General features: G+C 48.1%; 5 protein-coding genes across 5 annotated transcripts; 1 reads left to right on the forward strand and 4 right to left on the reverse strand.

Annotated features, from left to right (window-relative positions):
• Positions 1-2,045: 2,045 nt before the first annotated feature.
• Positions 2,046-5,485, reverse strand: DEU56DRAFT_900984 (uncharacterized protein; the record flags this gene model as incomplete). Its single annotated transcript, XM_041356532.1, has 16 exons — positions 5,122-5,485; positions 4,971-5,058; positions 4,762-4,916; positions 4,637-4,721; positions 4,546-4,590; positions 4,438-4,488; positions 4,344-4,378; positions 4,004-4,292; positions 3,879-3,952; positions 3,625-3,858; positions 3,471-3,574; positions 3,395-3,419; positions 3,259-3,347; positions 3,196-3,212; positions 2,796-3,115; positions 2,046-2,723 (listed from the first exon to the last, which is right to left on the reverse strand). The coding sequence occupies exons 1-16, from the start codon at positions 5,131-5,133 to the stop codon at positions 2,046-2,048; spliced, it is 2,301 nt and encodes a 766-aa protein (XP_041209465.1). The 5' UTR covers positions 5,134-5,485.
• A 584-nt stretch (positions 5,486-6,069) lies between these two features.
• On the reverse strand, positions 6,070-7,348 carry DEU56DRAFT_799289 (uncharacterized protein). Its single transcript, XM_041353026.1, has 7 exons — positions 7,196-7,348; positions 7,028-7,145; positions 6,962-6,975; positions 6,888-6,900; positions 6,648-6,824; positions 6,426-6,592; positions 6,070-6,371 (listed from the first exon to the last, which is right to left on the reverse strand). The coding sequence occupies exons 1-7, from the start codon at positions 7,227-7,229 to the stop codon at positions 6,328-6,330; spliced, it is 567 nt and encodes a 188-aa protein (XP_041209466.1). The 5' UTR covers positions 7,230-7,348; the 3' UTR covers positions 6,070-6,327.
• Positions 7,349-8,978: 1,630 nt separating this feature from the next.
• DEU56DRAFT_799302 (MFS general substrate transporter) lies at positions 8,979-11,863 on the reverse strand. Its single transcript, XM_041353027.1, has 17 exons — positions 11,576-11,863; positions 11,373-11,486; positions 11,221-11,320; positions 11,028-11,170; positions 10,903-10,973; positions 10,744-10,854; positions 10,568-10,696; positions 10,333-10,517; positions 10,246-10,283; positions 10,148-10,191; positions 10,019-10,091; positions 9,911-9,966; positions 9,723-9,864; positions 9,612-9,670; positions 9,517-9,563; positions 9,348-9,466; positions 8,979-9,281 (listed from the first exon to the last, which is right to left on the reverse strand). The coding sequence occupies exons 2-17, from the start codon at positions 11,448-11,450 to the stop codon at positions 9,144-9,146; spliced, it is 1,533 nt and encodes a 510-aa protein (XP_041209467.1). The 5' UTR covers positions 11,451-11,486; positions 11,576-11,863; the 3' UTR covers positions 8,979-9,143.
• A 683-nt stretch (positions 11,864-12,546) lies between these two features.
• DEU56DRAFT_799315 (kinase-like protein) lies at positions 12,547-14,301 on the forward strand. The gene is made up of 6 exons (XM_041353028.1): positions 12,547-12,632; positions 12,698-12,710; positions 12,765-12,950; positions 12,999-13,411; positions 13,461-13,806; positions 13,858-14,301. The coding sequence occupies exons 1-6, from the start codon at positions 12,598-12,600 to the stop codon at positions 14,239-14,241; spliced, it is 1,377 nt and encodes a 458-aa protein (XP_041209468.1). The 5' UTR covers positions 12,547-12,597; the 3' UTR covers positions 14,242-14,301.
• Positions 14,302-20,167, reverse strand: DEU56DRAFT_799318 (RecF/RecN/SMC N terminal domain-containing protein). The gene is made up of 19 exons (XM_041353029.1): positions 18,964-20,167; positions 18,713-18,904; positions 18,144-18,659; positions 17,987-18,094; positions 17,808-17,936; positions 17,587-17,731; positions 17,329-17,534; positions 17,201-17,278; positions 16,978-17,136; positions 16,246-16,925; positions 15,690-16,194; positions 15,530-15,639; positions 15,266-15,477; positions 15,002-15,213; positions 14,816-14,950; positions 14,725-14,769; positions 14,550-14,671; positions 14,434-14,498; positions 14,302-14,381 (listed from the first exon to the last, which is right to left on the reverse strand). Exons 1-19 carry the CDS (start codon positions 20,080-20,082, stop codon positions 14,317-14,319), a joined length of 4,803 nt encoding a protein of 1,600 aa, XP_041209469.1. The 5' UTR covers positions 20,083-20,167; the 3' UTR covers positions 14,302-14,316.
• Positions 20,168-20,816: the final 649 nt, after the last annotated feature.

The raw sequence follows: 20,816 nt of genomic DNA on the forward strand, positions 1-20,816 counted from the left end.
TATCGGACAACAGGCCCGAAATTCGAATCGATAAAAAACACTGCCTCTCGTTCACTGCCCTCTGGCCATGGAGTCTGGTCCACGTTCGTATTCGACAAAGTTTCAACTTGAACTCGTTATCGATACGACAGTGACAGTGGCGGCAGGTGGTTACCAAACGCTTCATCACCATCATCATTAATTTTCCATTCCACTTAACAATTCACCACCATTCCAGTTACATACAAACCCCTTCAAACATGAGCCGCGCCGTCATATGATTATTAATATCGCCCAGTCTCGTAAAAAAAAATCTAGAATTTGAGGAATGAGAAACCTAGATCGATCCATGGCATATGTCGCATTGCAAGGCTGTACATATTAGCTTTTGCTTTTTGTTCTTCCTTCCTTCCATTCTGCGCACCGCATGCGCCCAGTGACTGACATCTTTTTTCAGGCAGCGGATCTTGAAGCTTGCAGAAAACGTGCGTTCTTGGCCAGAACGGCAGCCGCCATCACCATCGCCATCGCGGAATCTATATATCTCTCCAGAAGAAAGAAACAAAGAACAGAACTTTGATCGCTCATTAAATTCCGTGGGTGTTATTGAATTTGCACAATGCTCGGTGCCGCGACTTGCTATAATTGTAATATAATGAGCTTGAAATGGTCGTTGCTTTGACCACAACGCGGCCGGCGAGATCCAAGCACCATCACTACCACCAGTTAATCAGCGAGGGTTCAAAGTTCGTGTGAAGACGCACACGAGTATGATTAATCACGCACAATCTTTCTGGCATTCAATGGACGAGACCGTCGGGCACGGAAATCAAACACAAGTATTTGAATAAGACGGCTGGGTCGGCCGCACCTCGAGCGCTCGACACTAGAACCTAGAATTATGTAGCACCCAGGAATGAGCAATGAGTAATGAGTAATGACCCTCTAGAAACCGGCAAGCTTCAGTTGATAGGCTCTACTTTGCTGCAGATTACGGGATCTTACCAAAAGGGCCAAAGACAGGAGAATGAAATACATAGGGAGATAGATCGGGCGCACCCAGGGGCCAAGTCCCAGGGAATTGGAGAGTCGTCATATGTACAGGTACGGACTCGGAAGCCTGAGGGATTGATTGCATGAGTTATTGCAGGCTGTCCTCCAAGATAAAGGGGCGAAGGGACTGCAAAACATACTCTCGTCAATATATCTCCAACTGGTATGACCAAATTTCAATTTTTACCTTCCAGTGCTTGCGGCGTTACTCACGCTGCAAGAACTCGTGGGTAAACGTGGGAGTATTGCAGCGCCCAACTAGTATGCCCATAAACCGTCGACAAATGTGATGCATGTTGTCAGACTCACCGTGTCGGAATTTTAGCAGCTGCTAACGCGACGTAGCACATTACATAGTCTAGGCCGTCAATGTTTGTGGCGGTGGCGCGGCCACCACGGAAGTGGCGATGGTTGAGAAGCCGGATGTGTCGTAACTTATAGACGCGCTCAGCACTTGCGGCATATGATGATGACAACTATGCACATTATGGCGTTAGTTTGCGAGAGACTGGTGCAGCTTCTGTATAACATCGCATTCCGACCTAGCATAAGGATGGTCAGGCTGCTATAAACTGGCATCAGGTCATATTTCTTTGCTATGGCGCTGCGTAGTAAGTGCGGGACCCTACACACTTAGCTCCACGAACGGAGGCGCCCTAGCCAAGATCCGGTCGAAACAAGCTGGACTGCTGTGTGAAGGGAGATTTTCAGCTTGCTCAGCATTGAAATGACTGACTGTTGATGTTGCAGCGACTGTCTCGATGCACGCGCTTAGACTTGTTTATCCTCTTTAGAATTCTCTAAATGTTTACCATCGCCACCTTCAATAAATATCATTCCCTCTCTGTCTCCTCCTCGAAGATTGACTTACTCTCTTGCCCCGGCACATCTAATCTCCCCCTTCGCTCCACCTTCACGCTATCATACAAAGGTGCTCGATCTGTCCGCCCTGGAAAGTTATCAACAATGTTAAATCAAGGCCTTGAAATTTAACGCACTTGGCAAAAAGCTCTTCAAAGATGCCGTTTGACCCCGAACTCGCCGAGTACAGTGAGAACTTGCGGATCCATCAGGTTGACAGAGACAACAGGCAAATCATGAAAGACGTCTGGTTCTGGGAAATACGCTCCACCAGGTCGCTGGAATCCTAGATTTGTTGCAATCCATGGGACATCCTGCATGAGATCCTTTGCCTGGGATTTCATTTCACTGGACAACACGGGCCAAATTTTGCCCAGAATCCCCAGGATACGGTTAGAGTACGTAGCGCTTTTGCGGATGTCATGGGCCGCGTCGATCTGAGGGCTTATCAAGTGACTCAGCCAGTCCACAACGGTCATTGGCTGCCACAGAAGTGACGAGGAAAAGTTTCGTCGGTCAAGAGTCCTCGTAAACGAAAACGGGATGGTGTCTGGAGGAAGAGCATCGTCCGACTGGAGCCAAGGGAGCCAAACGTTGGAATCAATAAACTTGCTGATGTTGCGAAGTTCCACAACACGCGTGGAATTCCTGATTTCCGACTTGGCCTGCCCTGTCAGGCGGGACAGGAATGTGAGAGTAGTTTCCTTGTCTTCGTCTTCAAGCTGACTTGTGAAGTTGACCCACCACCGCAGACAACCAACCATCTCTTCCTCTTTCAAGGTCCTTGCACCCAATTCGCCCAGCACGTCTTGAAACGTGTACTCCCGGACCTGATATTACTCAGGGAGGAAGTCCACTAAACATGGTGGGTCGCCAGGTGACGTCGGAAGACGTGTAGGCACCAATTTCATGAAGGAGACAAAATCAACGTGAGAGTTCCGAACTTCCTTAGTGTAGCGAATACCAGAATTTGTCAAGACGGGGAAATGTTCGTTGAGGGAATAGTCGAAACAGTCGAAAAACGCATCTTGCAAGATTTTCGAGACTGGGGCATCCGGAGTGGATGGTTGGAACGTGAAGTAACGCATGGCATATGAGGCCTTGGCTTTTGAGGATAGCGCCGAAGCGTGAGCCGTCGGGACAATAATACCGTCGACTGCAGGCCAATCATCCCGGACCTTGCGAATCTCCTGTTCATACACAAGCCTTGCAAGGAACCCACCTACATACAGGAGTTCTTCATTCCACTCTGTGTGAATGATCAGTACACTTCAAAGGAAAACGACCGAGGTTGGCACGAACTTGCGACATGGCCGTTTCTAAGCAATTGTGAGATAACTTTAAGTGCAGAAAATAAGGACCCACGTTAGATCAATGGATCCTCGTTCCACAGTGGGAATGAATAGGCCAGACATGTGCCCACCAATACCAGTCGTTTGCGCTGTACTTTGACCCTACGACTCATTAGCACGTTTCTCATCGAACACGATGACGAACCTACGATGAAGATCCGGGACATGTATTCCCTAAAATAATGATGACATGACAACGTACACAGAAAAAAACAAATAGCATACCCATCTAGCTGAGGAAATAGACCTTGCGGTCCCCTGAATACGCTTCCCATGTCAGGATCGCTCTTCTCCTCTGCTGCTCTTGCATCCTGCTCCTCCTTGGAGAACTGTATTCATGATGGCATAAAGTTTATAACGAGATCATTGGAAGGCTCACGTAGACCAACTCAAAATTGAAGTGGAAAGGAGGATCTCCCTTTGTCATTGCTCTTAGGCCCCTTTGAAGGCCCTCGCTAGGACTAGTCGTTACTTGAGCCGAATATACTGTGTATCTGGCGCTATGGGTCCACCAGGGCGGGCGGGCATGGGTCGAAGCTCGAGATACTACTTTGGCGACTTCAGGGGCTTCACTATTGGAGCCATCCCAAAAGTCTTTGCGTTTCACAGGATCCTTCGATAGGTTTTCATTACCAGAGAGATGTGGATATGGGTTTTTGTTCCGGAGGCGCGTGCCCAGTCTGTGAGTTCAACGGTAATTTCTCGAGCTTTAGGATATTCAGTATGCAGCACATGCCGAAAATGCAAGTGCCACCCACTAACTACTGAAACTGCCTCGATATTCATCGTGCCTCCCTTGCTCCTTGGCAACATGTCTTTGGGAACACAAATCGGTGTGGGTACCTGTCTAGGCTTAGCGATCTTCACGAAGACTTTGTTGTTGAATAAAACATGAGCGTTTTCCACACTCGACATGAATGTCATTGCAGCTGCCAAAAATCGGGCGAAGTCGAATGGTTTCGGGATGGGAACTTGCATATCTTCCTTCAGGTCCATCTCGATGGAGGTCCACTCGCTCATAGCACAAGTATCCTGTAATGTATATAGCTGGAGGAAAATGTAAGTAAAGCAAAGGTAGCACTGAGCTCCATCGTATACCTGGTCACCCTTGAAAAATATTGACAGACATTTGCCTTGTGCGGTGCAGCAAATGATATGGTGGATCTAGTCATGTAAAGGGATTGGCGCGTACCTCCAGAGAAGACCATCGGGCTGTCGGTGGCACCGAAAACACTATAGAACCCTGCAAATCAATACATTCATTAGGCCGATTGAAGGTGTGTTACAGAGCACTACGAACCAACACCATATGCTCCAATTTTCTGTTCGTCATGCTTTCCATCCGCTAGTAACAACAGTAAGCGAAAATTATTTAAGGATAATCATCATACCGATTTTCGTCAGCCGTTCCCAGTCCTTCTCTTCAAAGTAATCACCATTGTTTCGAACAATCCATTTGAATAACTGCCGAGATGCCTAAGCGCTAAGTTCGAGGACAACCCCATCCCAAGCTCACCTTCGTAGTGTTCAGGTCCGGGATCGTCTCCGAGTCATTGATTCTATTTGCCTGGCCATTTGCTTCCGCGGATGTAGAATAGTCGATGGTCTGAAACTCTATTAGGACCTTCTTCGCTCTGGCGTCATCAGCATTCTGTAATAGCTCTCGAAACACTAGGCGCTCCTCAGTCGATCGCGCTACCCAGGACATGGTGTGCCTCAACGAACCTGTGAACTCTTCGGCATGTCGAGAGAGCAATTTATCAACCAGTGCACGCTGGTTTACTTCTACTCTGTTCGGCGTGCTGGTCGCAGTCTGTCATCACTTCTTAGCTTATTGCAGAGAGCACCCGACTCAGAAAAATCTACTGCTACCCACCTTGCTCGCCATAGCACTGCTGAAACCAGATTGCTTTTGATAGTGTCCTGTCCTGCCGTTAAATGGTATATACAGGTAGGAAAAGATCCTGGGGTGTTAGTAAAGTCGTATCTATGAATGCGGAAGGTGAATGCGGAACCAAACCGAGGCGTACGTATTCTCAGCATCGACGTTCTAGAATCCCACCGTCACGGTAGCCATCGACATATGGCAGTACTTAGACGCTCGGCCCTGAGACTCAGTGACGCCAGACCCGCCATATAGAAGAAAGACACAACAGTTGTTCCTTCTTTAAAGTTTTATGCAGTTCTCCTACAAGTCCAACTTAGAAGAAGCACTGGAAGCGTGTGGCGGTGATGAATCGATGACGGTTGTACAAAGTGACTGCAAAGTCAAACAGAGATTCTAGACTCACTCACCGTGGGAATTGGTTATTTTAAGTTTCGCTCAACTTGCGCTTAGCCCAATGCGCATCAGAGCGTTAGTTTGCGAGGGACTGGCGCAGCTTCTGCATTTCCATTTCCGAGTCATTGCATTCCTAGTTAGCAGAGAGGGATGGTCAGGCTGCTATAACTTGGCATCCGATCATCTTTCTCTGCTATCTTGGCGCTGGAGGTGGTAGGTTTATCGAACTCGGATAAGCCTGGCCAAATCTCGATGTCTCGCCGCCGCCTTTCGAGAATCGACATCGTACTAGTGCTCTACAGGCGTGCTAACTTCCTGGAGACTACTAACCTCATCGACAGTGCCGATGCTCCCGAGTCTGACTTCTTGAGAGTGAGAAGTAAAAATGTTTCATTTGTTAATATTCTCGCTGATCATGTTCTTTCCAGACTGTCGGCGCTTTCATTGCCAGCCTCATTGCTGCTAATTTTTAACGGCCTTACAAGTGACAGTTGCCTATCGTTCTGCCATGATATCTCCTCACCATTCGTTCGTCTACTCTGATAACAATACCAATCGTACGTCCTTGTCACATTGAGTTCGAAAGTTAGACATTGAGCAGAAGATTAAATCTTGTGCGCACTGCACAGCTCACGATACAGAGATATGGCTGCGAAATAAATAAAAATGCTGGTGAACAATTACGTTCCAAAGGAAAATTGGAATGAGATCGAAGGCAAAGCGCATGCGAAATATTGGATAACTTCAAGGGCCCCATTGGTCTATGATATTCGAGGAATGTGAATGATATTAGTATGTCGTCTAATCGGTCTCCGGGGTCGATCCCTCGCCTTCATCTTCGTCATCTAGCAAGTAGATTGTGAAGGTGGCTAATGGAAGAGAATCGGCGAATATCTTACCGTCTGCAAAATCACTGCTGTCATACATTTGCTTTCTAAGTTGCTCTGGCTGAAGTTCATCTTCCTCTTCATCACCTGGAGGATTTGCGATAATCTCATGCAAGTTCTTTTCTGAAGGAAATCGGCTTTTTGCGTACTCCAGTGGTGTGAGCCCCCCTGGCATTGTCCTAGGGAAGGCGTTCAGCACCTTGTCTGACTGACTTGAATATGTGAGGAACCCACTGTTTGCTCTCTGCGCCGCAACTTAGTAGTTCTGCGACAATTTCTAAACGTGCCTCAGCATCGTCAATCTCCTTCAAAGCGATATAAAGTGGTGTATCGCCATTCTTGTTGTGGAGGTCAAGGTCGACAGCCCCACCGCAGAGAGCCGCTACATCAGCCGGATGCCCTTGACGTACACTGAAGGGTCACGAGATGGATATGAGGAATCACATCAATAATATTAGAGCTCGCGATACGAACGCAAGATGAAGGGCTTCCCGATGCCTCACGAACGTGAGTTACTAGTAGTGGAGTAGACTTTGAATACAACTTACCAGTATTTCCCAACCTAACGTGCCGAGTGCATCAGCAAAACATCCCCCTGCATGTGAGCGGCTTACGCGTCTGTGCAGTTGAAGTCTCCAAGGAATTCCTCATTGTCTTCGTCGAAATATTCAGGGTTTACCATCATCTCTTCCAAAGCGCCCTCTGTCAAGGCATTGACGAGGAGCAGTCTGTCTGTGATAAAGATCTAAGGGAAAGTGCATCGGGAGTAGCCTTCAACGCACTGATAGTTTTACGCGTATCTTCGTCTGTCGCCATTCTGGAGCTGAAATCCAATGCTATCAGAAGATGATATGATGGCGTCCGAGTCGACCAGCCACAGCAACCCTATCACAGCATAAACTCGCAAACTATTACTTTCGGATAACATCGCACAATCTCAGATTTCCTCCAAATATTCTCACATTTTCCTGGATCCAGATTATCTCTTCATGTATTGTCCGACTTTCTCAAGTTACTGCGTTGTTTCTCGACAGGCAATATGTATGACAAGTCAACGTGCGTGCGTACGTTGATCATGATGCATGATGTCGCACCCAGTTTGCGAAAATCGTCTAAGTCCCACGCGCGGTGAACTCGTACTTAGTTGTGATTTTGTTCTGGTTGGCCCCAGCACTCTTGACTCTCGACCATGACCACGCACCAGGATCCTTAATGCACACACAATTTATGGTGATGTTGCATTGGGAGGCTCTTGTTTATCATGCTAATCACCCTCACGAGCCTTCACAGATACAACAACTTGACGACTTGTGGTCAATGTATGTGATTTTTTACTTGACCAATTTCGGGGCTGATGTTATATTACATTGTCCCGCGCAGCTCGAGGAACTTATAGACATCCGAGGTTCGACGTGTTATCATGTGCGAGACAGCCATAGCTCATGTACGTTGTCAACATTTCTCGATGAGTTATTCATCTGACTATCCATCAATCATCCACACACAGCCGCCGCCATGCTCTCGCTTCGAGTCTTGTTAACCGGAATTGATCTTGCAAATTGATTGGGTATGTTATCTGGTTGACAATATGCGCATATATTCACTTTATTTTAGTAGGGCTATCCACTTTACACCCAGCTTGATACTTCCAGTGAGATATCTATACGAGTAATGATTTCTGAAAGCTGATACCCCCATTTTTTTTCTCCAGCTTAGGTACTCGCCGTCTCGATCTCTCTCATCACAAGCTCTCGAGCCGGAACTTGCGGAGCACAGTGCTGGCCTGGCGGGTGTTAGTTGTACTCTGCTATGTAGTACATACCCATAATGTCCATGCATTCAATGATATATTAATGAGCTGCAGCTGGGACGAGCGTGCACAAGCTATAGCGTGCTACCAAACAATATTTTGAATATAGCAGCAGCAGCATATATATATCAATTGTACTGGAGAAATATCTGTGAATTGTGGGTATATTCTAGGGGAAAATGTCGCTATAATGATAGCAAAGTCTGTAACATTTGGCAAATTACCAGATAAGAGAGTCTGACAGAAAATGTGGTGATATTCTCGTGTAATTTCACACTTTATCCACGTTTTACCCTTTTCATAATCTACCGGTTTGTGCTGTGTATTATGTTGTGTGGCTGTGCGATATGGGATTAGCGTCCATAGTTGTGCGCTAAAAATAACCCACCACTTCACTATCCATCACTTCGATAGCCGTGACTTGTCCTATCTTGCCAGATGCAGTGATAAGCTGATCTGTGCTTCTGTTTCAAGCTTCAGTAGCTTCACAGGCTTCAGAAAATATATCATGGCGCCTTCGGAACGTAGTCATGCCCGCCAATGAAGGCTTGAAGGGTTGTCCGACCATCATCAACCACGCGATGTTACCCGAGAACTCGGAACATGTCAACAGTCATGCCCATCATATTGTATACCAGGAGTCGCGCAAGTGTTCTGTGGTACAAGTGTGGTATGCGACATTCTGCCTTGCTGCTTGTTATCCACTTTGCCTCTTGCACGCTGCATTACTTACCGCAGTATTAACAATGTTGAATGCTAATGATGCATTACTTTATAATAATGATCGAAGATGTTAGGGTGGAGGTTGGTGTGTTGGTAGTTACAATTAATGCATTAAAACGACATGGTAGCGTTGGTCAAGTCACGACGTTCACATGAAGGGTCATTGCAGTCGTTGTATTATGTCAAGCAAGAATTCATTACACTTTCATACTTTTTTCCTCAGTGAGGATGGAAATAACAGTTCTGCCACCGTCCAATTGTTGTTGTTCAGCCTCGAGAAATTTGCGAGACACTTTACTACGCGAGCGGATCTTTGGCCCAAAGAAGAGAAGGACCTGCGTGAAGATCGTGGAAACCTCTAAGACTTCGCCATCGATCACAATGCATGCAAATTTACCCACCCATGGAATTGGTGCCATCACCATACATAGCAGCGCCCAGAGTGACAGTCCCCACTTATATGTCATACCAGCGAACATTTGCTGTGTGAAGAGTGGGAAGACCAATGCCATTATATTTCCTTTTGATCTCTGGTTCAGCAGAAGAAATAAGCATGAAGTGCAGACTCACGAGTCAAGCTCTGTCCCGCTTGGGCCGAGGAGGTATATGGACCGTAGCTAGGTTTATCCGTCAAATATGTGCAGGATTGATGTCGAGACACATACCAATCGGCAAGATATAAAAATGTAACTTGGAATATTACGAAGACGCTAGACATAAACGCCTGTGAATTCGTCAAATCACCAACTTCAAACACTATTGAAAAACTGACATACAGTCAATGCAATAAGAGGTACTATCCAATGAATATTTGGTGATGCCGTCCATGCGTAGATGAACATTGAAGCGGGCAGGACAATAGCAGCAACACACGTCATGTATAGTCGTGCTTCTTGGCCCTTTGTCGGAAAGTATTGCCTGGACAGCATGAGCAACAACGAATGTCTCGTACTAACTTTCTCACCGATACAAGGTTTCCTGATACAAGTTCGCCATTAACCCGAAGATGGCTCCGACACTGTTGAAATGAGAGGTCAGATGCAGTGCACATGTACAATATAACGACTTTCCTCTGACACAGGTTTACAAGTCCCGTATCGCTGATACTGAAGTTGTAGATAGACTGAAACTCCGTGGTGGAGGATCTTTTGGTTAACCTACTTTAGCGACTGATTTCTATCCAGGTCTCAATAGCACTCACTCGAGCAAGCAGAACACGACCCCCCAAGTGAAGCCACTCCAAACCTGCCATCAAATGTTGTCAACCGCTATTGAGGGTACACATCGATGGTCACTTACACTAAAGCTCTGCACGATAGGTTCAGTCAACAATAGATCTGGAATTGTTTGATTAGGAAAAATTCTGTAGACGATTGTTTTGCGTACACAACGGCCGTGTGCACGACGTCTTAATCAGAGATGTCATGCTTGGTTTGTCAATTTCAGCGCTGGACCGATATCTGGGGTCACCGGTCATCTTTCTGGTATCCTTCGCGATGTGAGTTAGAACAATGGATGAACGGGTTTCGCTCATCACCAGGATGACACCGAGAACATATGCCCCAGAGAACCTGAGAAGAATATTCAAAGAGATACTCGGACGTAGTTTTTTTTGACATACATGACATGCACCCATTGGACCCACCGCCAACCGAGGTGTGGATTGGCAGCAATGAGCCCCCCAAACACCGATCCGAGGCCAAAAGCGAATATTGTTGTGAATGCAAACAAAGACATTGGCAATCCGCGTCTGGAAAATTTGTCAACAAGGGATTTACCACAAGTATCCTGCCATACTCATGTGGCCGCCATATATCAGCGATGCTGCCCCCGACTAGGGACGCGCCAGTTGAGCCAAAGACTCCTTGTAGTGCACGCGACACAATCACGGTTTGTATGTTTGGTGCCCTGCCAGTGATGAGCGCACGGTTTTTGCAACAATTTACGATAACTTACAATGCATTCATAACTTCAGCGAGCATAAATAATATGGCTGACGCGATGTAAAGGGGTCGTCTGCCGCGTTCCTGAAGTGCAGATGCCAGTTAATCTACAAAAATAGCAAATGTATGAGTTCTTACCTCGCTGAACGACGAAGAAATCAACGGGACAATCCCATCACCTGCTACGTACAGGCTTAGTCCCAAGGTCGCCTGAAGTTGAGTACAATTTAAGTCCTGCATCATCGACTCATAACTGATCGAATACGATGACGCTGATGACGCTGTTTCAAATATTGGATGGAATGATATCAACACTAAAAACCGAAGTCACCTGCGATTGCAGCGAACACGCAACAAGTCAACGTGATGGCCCACTTCCGCACATAAGAGAAGTTTTGTGGGTCGCGTGGGTCCCCTTCGTCAAATTTTACCTGGTCAATGTAAACATTCTTGTATGCGAAATGGAATATGACAATGACTTACGAGTATCAATTCTTGCTCCTGTGGAACAGTTGTACACGAGGGTGAGCTGGTGCATTTACTGGTGTCGTCCATTGTCATCAGGACTCGGTCTGTCGATACTAAAAGCTGAATGTACTTTTAAATGCGGATGAAGGAGGATAAACGAGATTGAAAAGCAGTCAGGGTATCAGTGTCTTCCTCTGTAGTGTACCGAGATGGCTCACCCATTTTATAAAGCTATGGGTAGCGCGCTGCCGGGTAATAAAAAGGAGTCATGGATCATTGCAAGGGAGATTCTGACCGAAAAGGCATCAGTTACACTTGGAAACGCATGGGCCCTGTGACTAGAGTAAGATGAACCATCGGTTCCGAGTCAGCCTGCAGAACGAGGGCCTACTTATGACTCAAGGGTTGGCCCGCTGCATGCGGGTTACAAAGTTGGAAGCTTCTTCATGACTGTGTGCCAAAAAAATCCGTTCGTAGCGGTACCGGTGCCGCCCGACTCCGCTTTGAAAATAGAACCAGTGAGGCGCACAAAAATCACGCGATGGCCTGGCTTGCAAGTTGCATATACAATCACATCCCTGTCATCGAGTCGCGATCAAGGTGCATGCTAGTAGGTCCTCCCCTGGATCAAGCACCTGAGCCGTGATCCGCTAAGCGCTTGTGGTCCCTCTAAAAGTTTCATCGTGCTATGGTAGGCCATGGTTTAGCTTCCTGGAAGCGCCCCCATGTGAGTTACAACCTCATGTAGGTATGATACCCTTAAGCGGGACTACCCATGTGTCACAGAGGCAGCAAGGCATTGCCGGGTCCTCGATATTTCATACACTAAGTACACCAGAGTTGAATAAAATTGTAACGACTCTCGCGCTGCGTCAGTCGACTCCCTACCTCGTTCAAATCAGCACCTTAAGTAAAGGGGGGTAAGAATATCATACCGGATCACCGGCCACAACCACAACATAAGGCGCATCCGAGTCCACCGAACACCTCGCAGGACAAACAAAGGAGAATTTGGGGTATGATTGTCAAGGTATGTGGCTCCTAGCTAGGATAGGATTCAGGAATGCGAGTGAACCGCGTATTGTGTAATCGTTTGCAGAGAAAAACGGAGAGACTGGCACGTTTGGGTCCGACAAAAGTCACCTCTACTACTACTAGTAACGTGGGAGTCCGAGTCGGGGATAAGCTTCACCTATTACCGATTCGATCTATTTCGATGCCATGATCTTCAAGTTAGCGTATGGCACTGGCAGTGGAGGGGTTCGCCATGGAAAGGTAGGTCTATCTGTAGCAGGATGCGAGTTAAAGGCTCTTCACCAATTTATTCCCCTCCCAAGCAGCACACCATCCATTGTCAGCATGCGTCCATTTCTGCGAGATAGCTGTGATTGACTATGATGGTTACAGCCGAGTGGTTCTCGCGAAACAGTCGCTGAAGGCCCAGTTTCTCTTGTCTCAAAGAGCCTGCTCGAACGTGAAGGGCAAACTCAGTGTATTGCGATAAAGACATCTACCATCCACCTCAAATATGCCAAAGAACCCCACGATATCATCAAAGAGGCGAGGCTGATCGCCTCCGCATGTCATCCAAATGCGAGTCTTCGCGCAGAGTGATAGGACGAGTCTTACCTCTCATCACAGGTGGTTTCTATCTTGGGCCATGACATCGATTCAAGCAGCCAGACTATGAGCTTTTGGATGCCATACGTGCCTTGCTCTTTGCTCGTATTGTTGTCTTCAAACGATTTCTCTCCCCATCCACTTGTTTCAATTCTGGCTGCAGATCCATCAAATCCGAGTCCACGCGAGCAGCGATTCGTTCTTCTCGCAAAATCGCTAATGTTTCAAGTCCTAAACGGTGTGACATTCCTCCACGAGAATGCGAGGATTGCACACCGGGATATAAAACCAAGCAACATACTTCTCACTCTATCTGGCCGCGTTCAGCTCATCGACTTCGGTATATCCTGGAAAGAAGGGGAAGATCTCGCCGCAAAAAAAAACGACTTATGGGTTGAAACCCCGGAAAAGATGTACTTTGAAGTTTCTACAGGGTATGTCCCTGCCTGACCGAATATGAACCGGATGCTCATTAAGAAGTAGACCATACCGCGCGCCTGAGCTGTTGTTTGGGCCCAGGATTTATGACGCATTCGCGATCGATTCTTGGAGCCTTGGAGCAACTTTCGCGGAATTCTTCACTTCCGTTTGTCTCTATAACCCGCTTGACGACGAAGACTTCGACTTTGGAGGCGATGAGCAGTCTGACTCGGGCGACGAAAGCCCGGCGAAGCCAGCCGAGCCATTCATTATACCAAAGGGACTTCGCGTCGGAGACCCCTCGAACAGGTGGGCTAGAGATTCTCTATTTGATTCCACACGTGGAGAGATCGGTTTGGCATGGAGTATTTTCAAGACACGAGGTTCGCCAAATGAGACAACTTGGCCAGTGAGTGCTGTTGAATTTGTTACTGCGACCTTCCTCTCTGACTTCAGCAAGTCCTTTTTGAGCTTACCGGACGCAAACAAGTTGTCCTTCATAGATACGCAGCCTGTTGATCTCCCCTCTATCCTACCCAATCTTCCTTCATCCGCACAGCAGCACGAGGTCGACACAAAAACTCACATACCCCCAGAGACGATGTCACCAACTCCTGTTGATCTGATTCACCGATTCCTTGTATATGAACCATCTCAGCGTCTCCGCCCTTCCAAGGCATTGACTCACTCCTGGTTCACATCCGAACCACCGTTACTTCTGCCAGCTGACTTCCCTACTACAAGTGCTGATGGCGAGGCTTCAATAAGTCTAGGCTGGGGCGGAAAGTCTCTGGGAGAATGGTTATCAGAGGTTCATCCCCAGTGGCGCAATTCGAAGGGATGAGTAGAACGAGGGTTTCGATGGCATCATTTATTACACAATGCATATAATGTACAAAACATGATAGATGCAAGCATTTCAGGCTGCCGCCGGCACAGCCTTGATGGTTCGACGAGCGAGCGCGTGATTATCGATAGATATACCTGTGCGAGACCAAATGAGAAACATGTCCCGTAAAATAATCATGTTACTGACTCTGTGTTGCGTTTGCGGTCTTGTAGATTCCAATGAGACGGTGACTGAGCTCAAACATGTCGTTCCTGAAAATCCATATTAGCCATGGCGGTTCTTGGGAGAGAAGGAATAATCACCTCAAAGAAATGATAATGAACTGTGCATTCTTGGTGCGATCCTTGATGTAATTCGCCACAATCGAGACATTCCGGAAGTCTAGAGCTGCATCGATTTCATCCATGAAATAGAGTGGCGTAGGCTAGGACAAGTTGAGTCTACTGAAACTGCTCAGGGAGTTGACATCAGATATACCTTGAACACATGCAGAGCGAACACGAGAGCAAGTGAGCTAAGGGTCTGGAGGATGATTAGTATGCTCCCTGATCCTCAAAGCAGAATGTACCTTCTCGCCCCCAGATAGATTCGAAATATTTTTCCAACTCTTCTTCGGAGGCATGACGCTGAAAATGATGCCCTCTGAGAAGGGATCCATACTGTCGACAAGCTCGAGCTCTGCGTTGCCACCAAGAGTGATCATCTAACGGAAGATATAGACAATTCTGAACAACCAAAGAACGTCGGCACGGACCTGATACATTTCCTTTAGCTTCAATGAAATTGAGCTGAAACCTGCCATGAATTCGTCCAAGCGTTGTTTCCGGAGACCGTCGTAAAGCTGCTTCTGCGTGTCGCGCGCTGTAGTAGTCTCCTCCAAGTCTTTGGCGCGTTTCATGAATTCTTCTTCTCGCTTCTTGTATTCCTTGAGAACGTTGAGGTTTGGATTAGTGTTCTTGAGTTTTTCTAAGACGAGCAGTCAGTAGTGATCACTCGTGACTAAGGTGATGGAATATACCATCAAGATACTCGGAATCTGCAAGCATGTCCCTTTTCTTGAACCGTGCAAGTTCTTCGGCGCTATATATGTATAGCTCGTTCGATGGCGTTCGTTGACGAGCCTTTTTCGAGGGTGCAGATTCTGCATGTTCCTGCTTCACCGCCCCTTCACCACTGCCCGAAGCTTCAGCGACTTGGTCAGCTCCTTCCTCTTCATCGTCGTCGTCATCGCTGTGGGTGGCTGTAAGTGTGCGAAAGTTAAAATAATCAGATAAAGTCTCACTCGATATCGTAGAGCTTGAGCTGGTCGTGTTCCGTGCGCCAATGATCCAGCACACGCTCATTTTCGGCAGACTCTTTCTTCTTGTCGGCAAGCTTCTGAGTAATCTCAAGCTGCAAAACCTGTGAGTACCTGAATGTCCAGCGTATAACAAAGGACGAACCTCCTTCTTTCTAAACTCATCAATTTCCTCGCGTTTTTCCTGGAGTTGCTGCTTAAGTTGATCGAGATCGTCTTTCGAGCTCTCCTGAGCAGCTTGTGCGGCTTCAACCTTCTCCTTGAGGTCTTCTAGATACTGCGTGACCTCCGCCAGCTGATCCTTCAGCTCCTCGAGCTCTTTCTCAACTTCCTCCAGCGCCGCACGGTTGGTCTCAACGCCAGACGTGTACTTTATGAGGTTCTTCTCTGCAGTAGCCTTCATGACCTCAGCCTTGGTGACCTCCTCGTTAGCTAGCTGATGCAGCAAGCGAATACCATCAACAGTGGACTTCTGCTTCAGCAGTTTGGAGCCGCCGATTTCGAGGATCTTCTTTTCGAGGACTTTAATCGCGGCCTCGATAACGCCAGTCTTGGTTTGCAGTTCGTCAAGCTCTTCTGTCGACGATGCGATCTCGGCATCTAGAGTGTTGATTCGAGCGAGATCCTTAGCATTGGGCTTGCTTTGTGCTCTAGAAATTATTCAGCAGCGATCCTGCGTAGAGCAAACAGAAAGCGCGTACTTGAGATCCTGCACACGCCTCTCAGCATCAGCCAGCCGCTTCTTCCCATTGTTGACGCCCATAGTGAGCTTTTCAATGCTGAGCTCTATTTCCGGGCCTGCCTGTGTAAGCCTTTCGGCTTCTGCCTCAATATCACGAAGCTGCTGCTGCGCCTCCTCGAGATTACGTGCCGCCTGTTCGCTGTCCTGCTCGTAGGTCCTCAAAACTTGTGGGCTCACTGCCTCCGCTTGGAGCTTTGAGCTCATTCCACCCCGCGAGACGTGGTTCCCACCGCCTGACATAGTTCCCGATGAATCAATCAGCTGCCCTGCAAGCGTGACAACGCGCCAGCGCCTCGATCCTCCAAAAGCAATCCTGTTCGCTTGGTCTAGATTGTCAGCAACAAGGGTGTTCCCAACACCTTTGTAGAACGCAGATGCGAAGCGGGGATCCTTCGGCTTGATGAGATCGAATAGCCGCGGGACGCCCTCCGGTGTAACAACACGTTCGTTGAGTCTGTCGGTGGGGAGCTTCTCCAGCACCATGAAAGACGCGCGGCCAATGTTCTGCTTGCGCAGGAACTCGATACATGCTTGGCCCTGTGCGACAGTGTCGACAACCATGTTGTTGAGGGCGCCACAGGCAGTGGAGACTGCAACGTCGTATTTATCTGGGATTGTGCCTAGGCTGCCGAGACGGCCCTGCAAGATAATGTGTGAGTAAGTAGCTGGTTACACGAAGACGAGGCCATACATGGAACCCGTCGATACGACCAGTCTGCTTGAGCTTCGTCAAGCTATCCAGAACTTTGTTCTGTGATGTGCTGGCTGCTTGGGATGCTTTGGCCTCTTCTGCCTTTTGCCGCAAGGAGCCTGCCTTGCCCCGAAGCTCCTGGACGACCGCCTGAGCAGCCTTTATAGAAGAAAAAGAACAACAGCGTCAACGACGATCACACCCTCCAAGCCCGCAGACATACGTGGAACTTTTCTTCACAGGTCCCCAATTTCTTCTGCACCTCCGCCTTTTTCGTCCTCAAGGAATTCAACTCATTTAGCTGAACTGTCTATCAGCACCACTTTCTGACTTGACAAACTGAAACCATACCTTTCCCTCTTGCTCTACTTGCAACTCAGCCAACTGTCCCTCCGCTTGCGTGACCGCGTCTTTGAGTCCTGTGGCTTTCTTCGCGAGCGCATCCCGTTCAGAGCTTGCTACGTCAATCGCGGCCTGCTTGACATTAATCTTGGCAGTCCACGGCTGAAGCTCTTTCTGCTTCGCCTCGATTTGTTCGTGGAAGACTTGCGTTTTGTCTACCAATCCATGATGAGAGTAGTATGAATTGTCTTGAGACCATGGACGTACCCTTCAAGCTATCCCGGATCCCTTCGAGCACCTTCTCTTCCTTCTCCAGGTTCGTCTCGTGCTCCGCAATCTCGCGCTTCTTCGTTTTGATCTTGTCGTCGGAGTCCTGGATCGTATTATCGGCTTGCTTTTTCGATTGTTCATCCTATTGGAGCCATGTATTATATCAATTCAGACAAAAATCAAGCACGGTGGCAGAATGTGATGAGAGAAAAACTCACGTCTGCCAACGCCTTCTTCAGCTTTTTCGCCTTCGCGCTCGCATGCTTCCGACGTTCCTCGAGACTCACAGATTGCTTTTCGCGTGCCGCGTTATCCTTCGCTGCTTCCTCGGCTGCTGCTTTCACTTCCTGAAAGGTTACATCAGTGTTAGAAAAGAAAAAGAAACTCGCACACATACCTCGTAAGCTGTCTCGCGCTCCTTGTAGTGCTTCTCAAGCAGTTCTAGATGGGTGATATCATCCTTGTTCCGCTCCCTCTCGTCTTCAAGCTCCTTCTCCAAATGTTCCTGCCCAACATTTAGCACCGCAAGTAAGAAAAAAAAATCAAGCACTCACAATCTGCGCTGCGAATTGCTCGTCATTCTCCAGACACTTCCACAAGTAATACTGCCAAAGCCGGCTGAGAGCCCTCACATGCTCATTCGCAAGCTTCAGCCATGCCAACGCCTCCTTCCTCTCTGCATCCAATTTCGCTTTCTCCTTCTCCACGATCCTCAGCCTGGCCACCTTCTCGGCCCTTTCCTCTCCTAGCCGATCCACTTCGGAAAGAGCAGACTCGATTGGCGCTTTGAGCACAGCAGTACCGATAATATCCTCTAGATACTCGAGCAGTCCGTCGTCGTGCTCGGAAGTGCCTTTAGGCTTCATCTGCGCGATAGATTCGACTTCACCTTGCAGGATAAGGAAACGCTTGTGCGTGAGGTCGATCCCACGCCCCTGGAGAAGCGTCTGGACCTCGGTGTAGGTGGACGACCGCGAGTTAAGGGTGTACCGAGAGGTATTAGATTTGGTCGCTGTGCGAGCGACGATGAGTGAGGAGTTCGGGACGACACTGTATGCGTCGGGTCCAGGCTGGGGATTCGAATGTATGAGCTCAGTTCGATTTAGTGAGCGAAGGTACATACGAGGTCTATAATCTCGCGAAAATGAACTTCCACGCTGCACTCATCCAAGTCGGGATGTCGTGCAGAGTTGTGGATGAGCTCTGAGAGCTTAGCCTGGCGCATCTTCGATGCTCGGTAACCAAACACAAAGAGGAGCGCATCAATTGTGTTTGATTTACCGGAACCGTTGGGGCCCACGATTGACGAAAAAGACTGTTAATCACGAAATTTCATCAGACAACACGTCTATAGGAAATGTAATAAGGACGTACCTTGTGAAAGGGCCCGATCTCCTGTCGGCCCGCGTAACTCTTAAAATTCACGAGCACCATCTTGTGTATCACAAGACGCGGCTTAGGACTTGAAGGTTCTTCAGCGGGCGGGGGCCGCATCACAGACACGGGTTTCACGCGGGGCTCGAGGAGGGACATTTCTTCCTCTTCCTCCTCCCGCGGGGAAGGGAGTTTAGGAGTCATCTGCGGCTGCTGCGATTGACGCGGTACACGCCGAGGTGTCTGAAGAAACTCTTCCTGGAACCCGTCGAGGTCGTCTGCGTTATCTTCGGCAGCGGGCGAGGGACGTTTGGGGGGCGTAGCAGGTGCAGATTTGCGTGGCCTAGGCGTGACTTCGACATCAGCGGAAGGCGGAATTGCCTTCTGCTTGCTAGAAGACACCTTGGGGTTTCTGGGAGCGGGGGTAGCATCAGACTCGTCACTAGAGATGGAGATGGGATTATGTTCGTCGTTGTTGGATTCGAGCTTGACAGGTTTGCGGGAACGGGGAGCCGGTTTGAGTTTTGCCGGTTTGATATCTTGCTCACCACTGTCTTCGACGTTGGTTGCCTTGTGAGGTTTCCTTCCCTTAGCTTTGGGCGCAGGTTTGACTTCGTCAATATCGTTGTCTTCGTCTTCAGGTGCCTTATGAGATGTTTTACCTCGAGTCGCCCGGGGTTTCGCAGATGACCTCCGAGGCGGTTTCACTTCTTGCACCTCGTCGTCGTCGTCCTCCTGCACAGTCTTCTTGACCCGACCTCTCCTCGGTTTCTGCAACTCTACAATTTCGTCCTCCTCCTCGTCCTCCTCACCCTCAACAGAGTTTCTCGACTTCTTCTTCACAGGTTCCTCTTCGTCCTCCTTTATCTCGGCCACCTCTGGCAGCGCGCGATTCGTCACCGACGTACGTGTAGATGTTCTTGCTGACGCTCTTGAAGACGGTGCGGCAGATGCTTTTGAAGAAGGGCCTACGCTGGCTCTTGCCGATGTCCTGCGTGTCCTGGGCGCGTTCTCTTTCTCCTCTACGTCATCTGTGTCGGTTCGTTTGCGTTTCGCAGAATTTGATTCCTCTGGTTCAGCGGACGGTCGCGCAGAGCGAGATGACCTGCGCGGAGGCATCGCAAATTTCTTGAGCTTACAATGATCTTGGTTGATCCAGAAGAAAGGTTCTGATGCTGACGCGTTGTGTGACGGTTCGCGTGTGTCACATCACTGTCCCGTGAAAAAATGGACCATGCTCTACATACCCCAGTAACTTACATAATGACAATCATCAGCGAAATATAGGCAGGTGGAATGATCGATTCACGCAATGGAATATATAGGATCCCTCTTTGCATAATACTACAAATTTAGATCGCAGTTCGGACAAGCACAAATTTTTCTGCTTCATTTTCGAGTCATTAAAATTATCAGACATGATTGGAGCGGGAAGGAATTCACGCACTTTAAGTTATGATTGGATCACCGCAGTCTTTCTGAAGGCTGACATGTCTTGCTATGTATAGGAACCCTGTTTGTATAAATCTTCAATTTTAGATTGCAATTTTGCAGGACAACGTTAATTCTACTGTATTATCTTACTGAAAATGCTTGGAGTGTATTGCAATCTGTTATTTTATGCTGAAAATGACCACCCTCAGTTTTTATTGTGCCAAAGCCAGAGGAGCTCAGTCTTTAAGTAACATGTCCATCAACGCATGCGGCTGAGAGGCTTTGCAAGGGTTCGAATGAATGCGCGCAAGTCAAAACAACATAAATTCAGTTTGAAAATATAAGTAGAAGCATTTAGAATATGATTGAGCGTGCCAAGAAGCTTTGTTCGTTCGAAGGGCGTCACTCGGTTCAAACAC

Source organism: Suillus clintonianus, assembly GCF_016758775.1.
Source record: "Suillus clintonianus strain FC179 chromosome Unknown DEU56scaffold_28, whole genome shotgun sequence".
In the NCBI taxonomy this organism is placed as follows: Eukaryota; Fungi; Basidiomycota; class Agaricomycetes; order Boletales; family Suillaceae; genus Suillus; species Suillus clintonianus.

What these genes read in the sequence shown, in the direction of transcription:
- DEU56DRAFT_799289 (XM_041353026.1), bottom strand. Translation starts at nt 7,229, where the DNA reads ATGGCGACAGACGAAGATACGCGTAAAACTATCA. An exon ending in AGATACGCGTAAAACTATCA is followed by an intron (nt 7,146 to 7,195) that starts GTGCGTTGAAGG and finishes TCTTTATCACAG; the next exon opens with ACAGACTGCTCCTCGTCAAT. An exon ending in CAGCAGTGATTTTGCAGACG is followed by an intron (nt 6,372 to 6,425) that starts GTAAGATATTCG and finishes TCTACTTGCTAG; the next exon opens with ATGACGAAGATGAAGGCGAG.
- DEU56DRAFT_799302 (XM_041353027.1), bottom strand. Translation starts at nt 11,450, where the DNA reads ATGACAATGGACGACACCAGTAAATGCACCAGCTCACCCTCGTGTACA. An exon ending in GCTGAAGTTATGAATGCATT is followed by an intron (nt 10,855 to 10,902) that starts GTAAGTTATCGT and finishes CATCACTGGCAG; the next exon opens with GGCACCAAACATACAAACCG. An exon ending in GTCCAATGGGTGCATGTCAT is followed by an intron (nt 10,518 to 10,567) that starts GTATGTCAAAAA and finishes TATTCTTCTCAG; the next exon opens with GTTCTCTGGGGCATATGTTC.
- DEU56DRAFT_799315 (XM_041353028.1), top strand. Translation starts at nt 12,598, where the DNA reads ATGGCACTGGCAGTGGAGGGGTTCGCCATGGAAAG. An exon ending in CCTCCGCATGTCATCCAAAT is followed by an intron (nt 12,951 to 12,998) that starts GCGAGTCTTCGC and finishes CTCTCATCACAG; the next exon opens with GTGGTTTCTATCTTGGGCCA. An exon ending in TACTTTGAAGTTTCTACAGG is followed by an intron (nt 13,412 to 13,460) that starts GTATGTCCCTGC and finishes ATTAAGAAGTAG; the next exon opens with ACCATACCGCGCGCCTGAGC.
- DEU56DRAFT_799318 (XM_041353029.1), bottom strand. Translation starts at nt 20,082, where the DNA reads ATGCCTCCGCGCAGGTCATCTCGCTCTGCGCGACCGTCCGCTGAACCA. An exon ending in AGGCGTGTGCAGGATCTCAA is followed by an intron (nt 16,195 to 16,245) that starts GTACGCGCTTTC and finishes AATAATTTCTAG; the next exon opens with AGCACAAAGCAAGCCCAATG. An exon ending in CTCAAGCTCTACGATATCGA is followed by an intron (nt 15,478 to 15,529) that starts GTGAGACTTTAT and finishes AGCCACCCACAG; the next exon opens with CGATGACGACGACGATGAAG.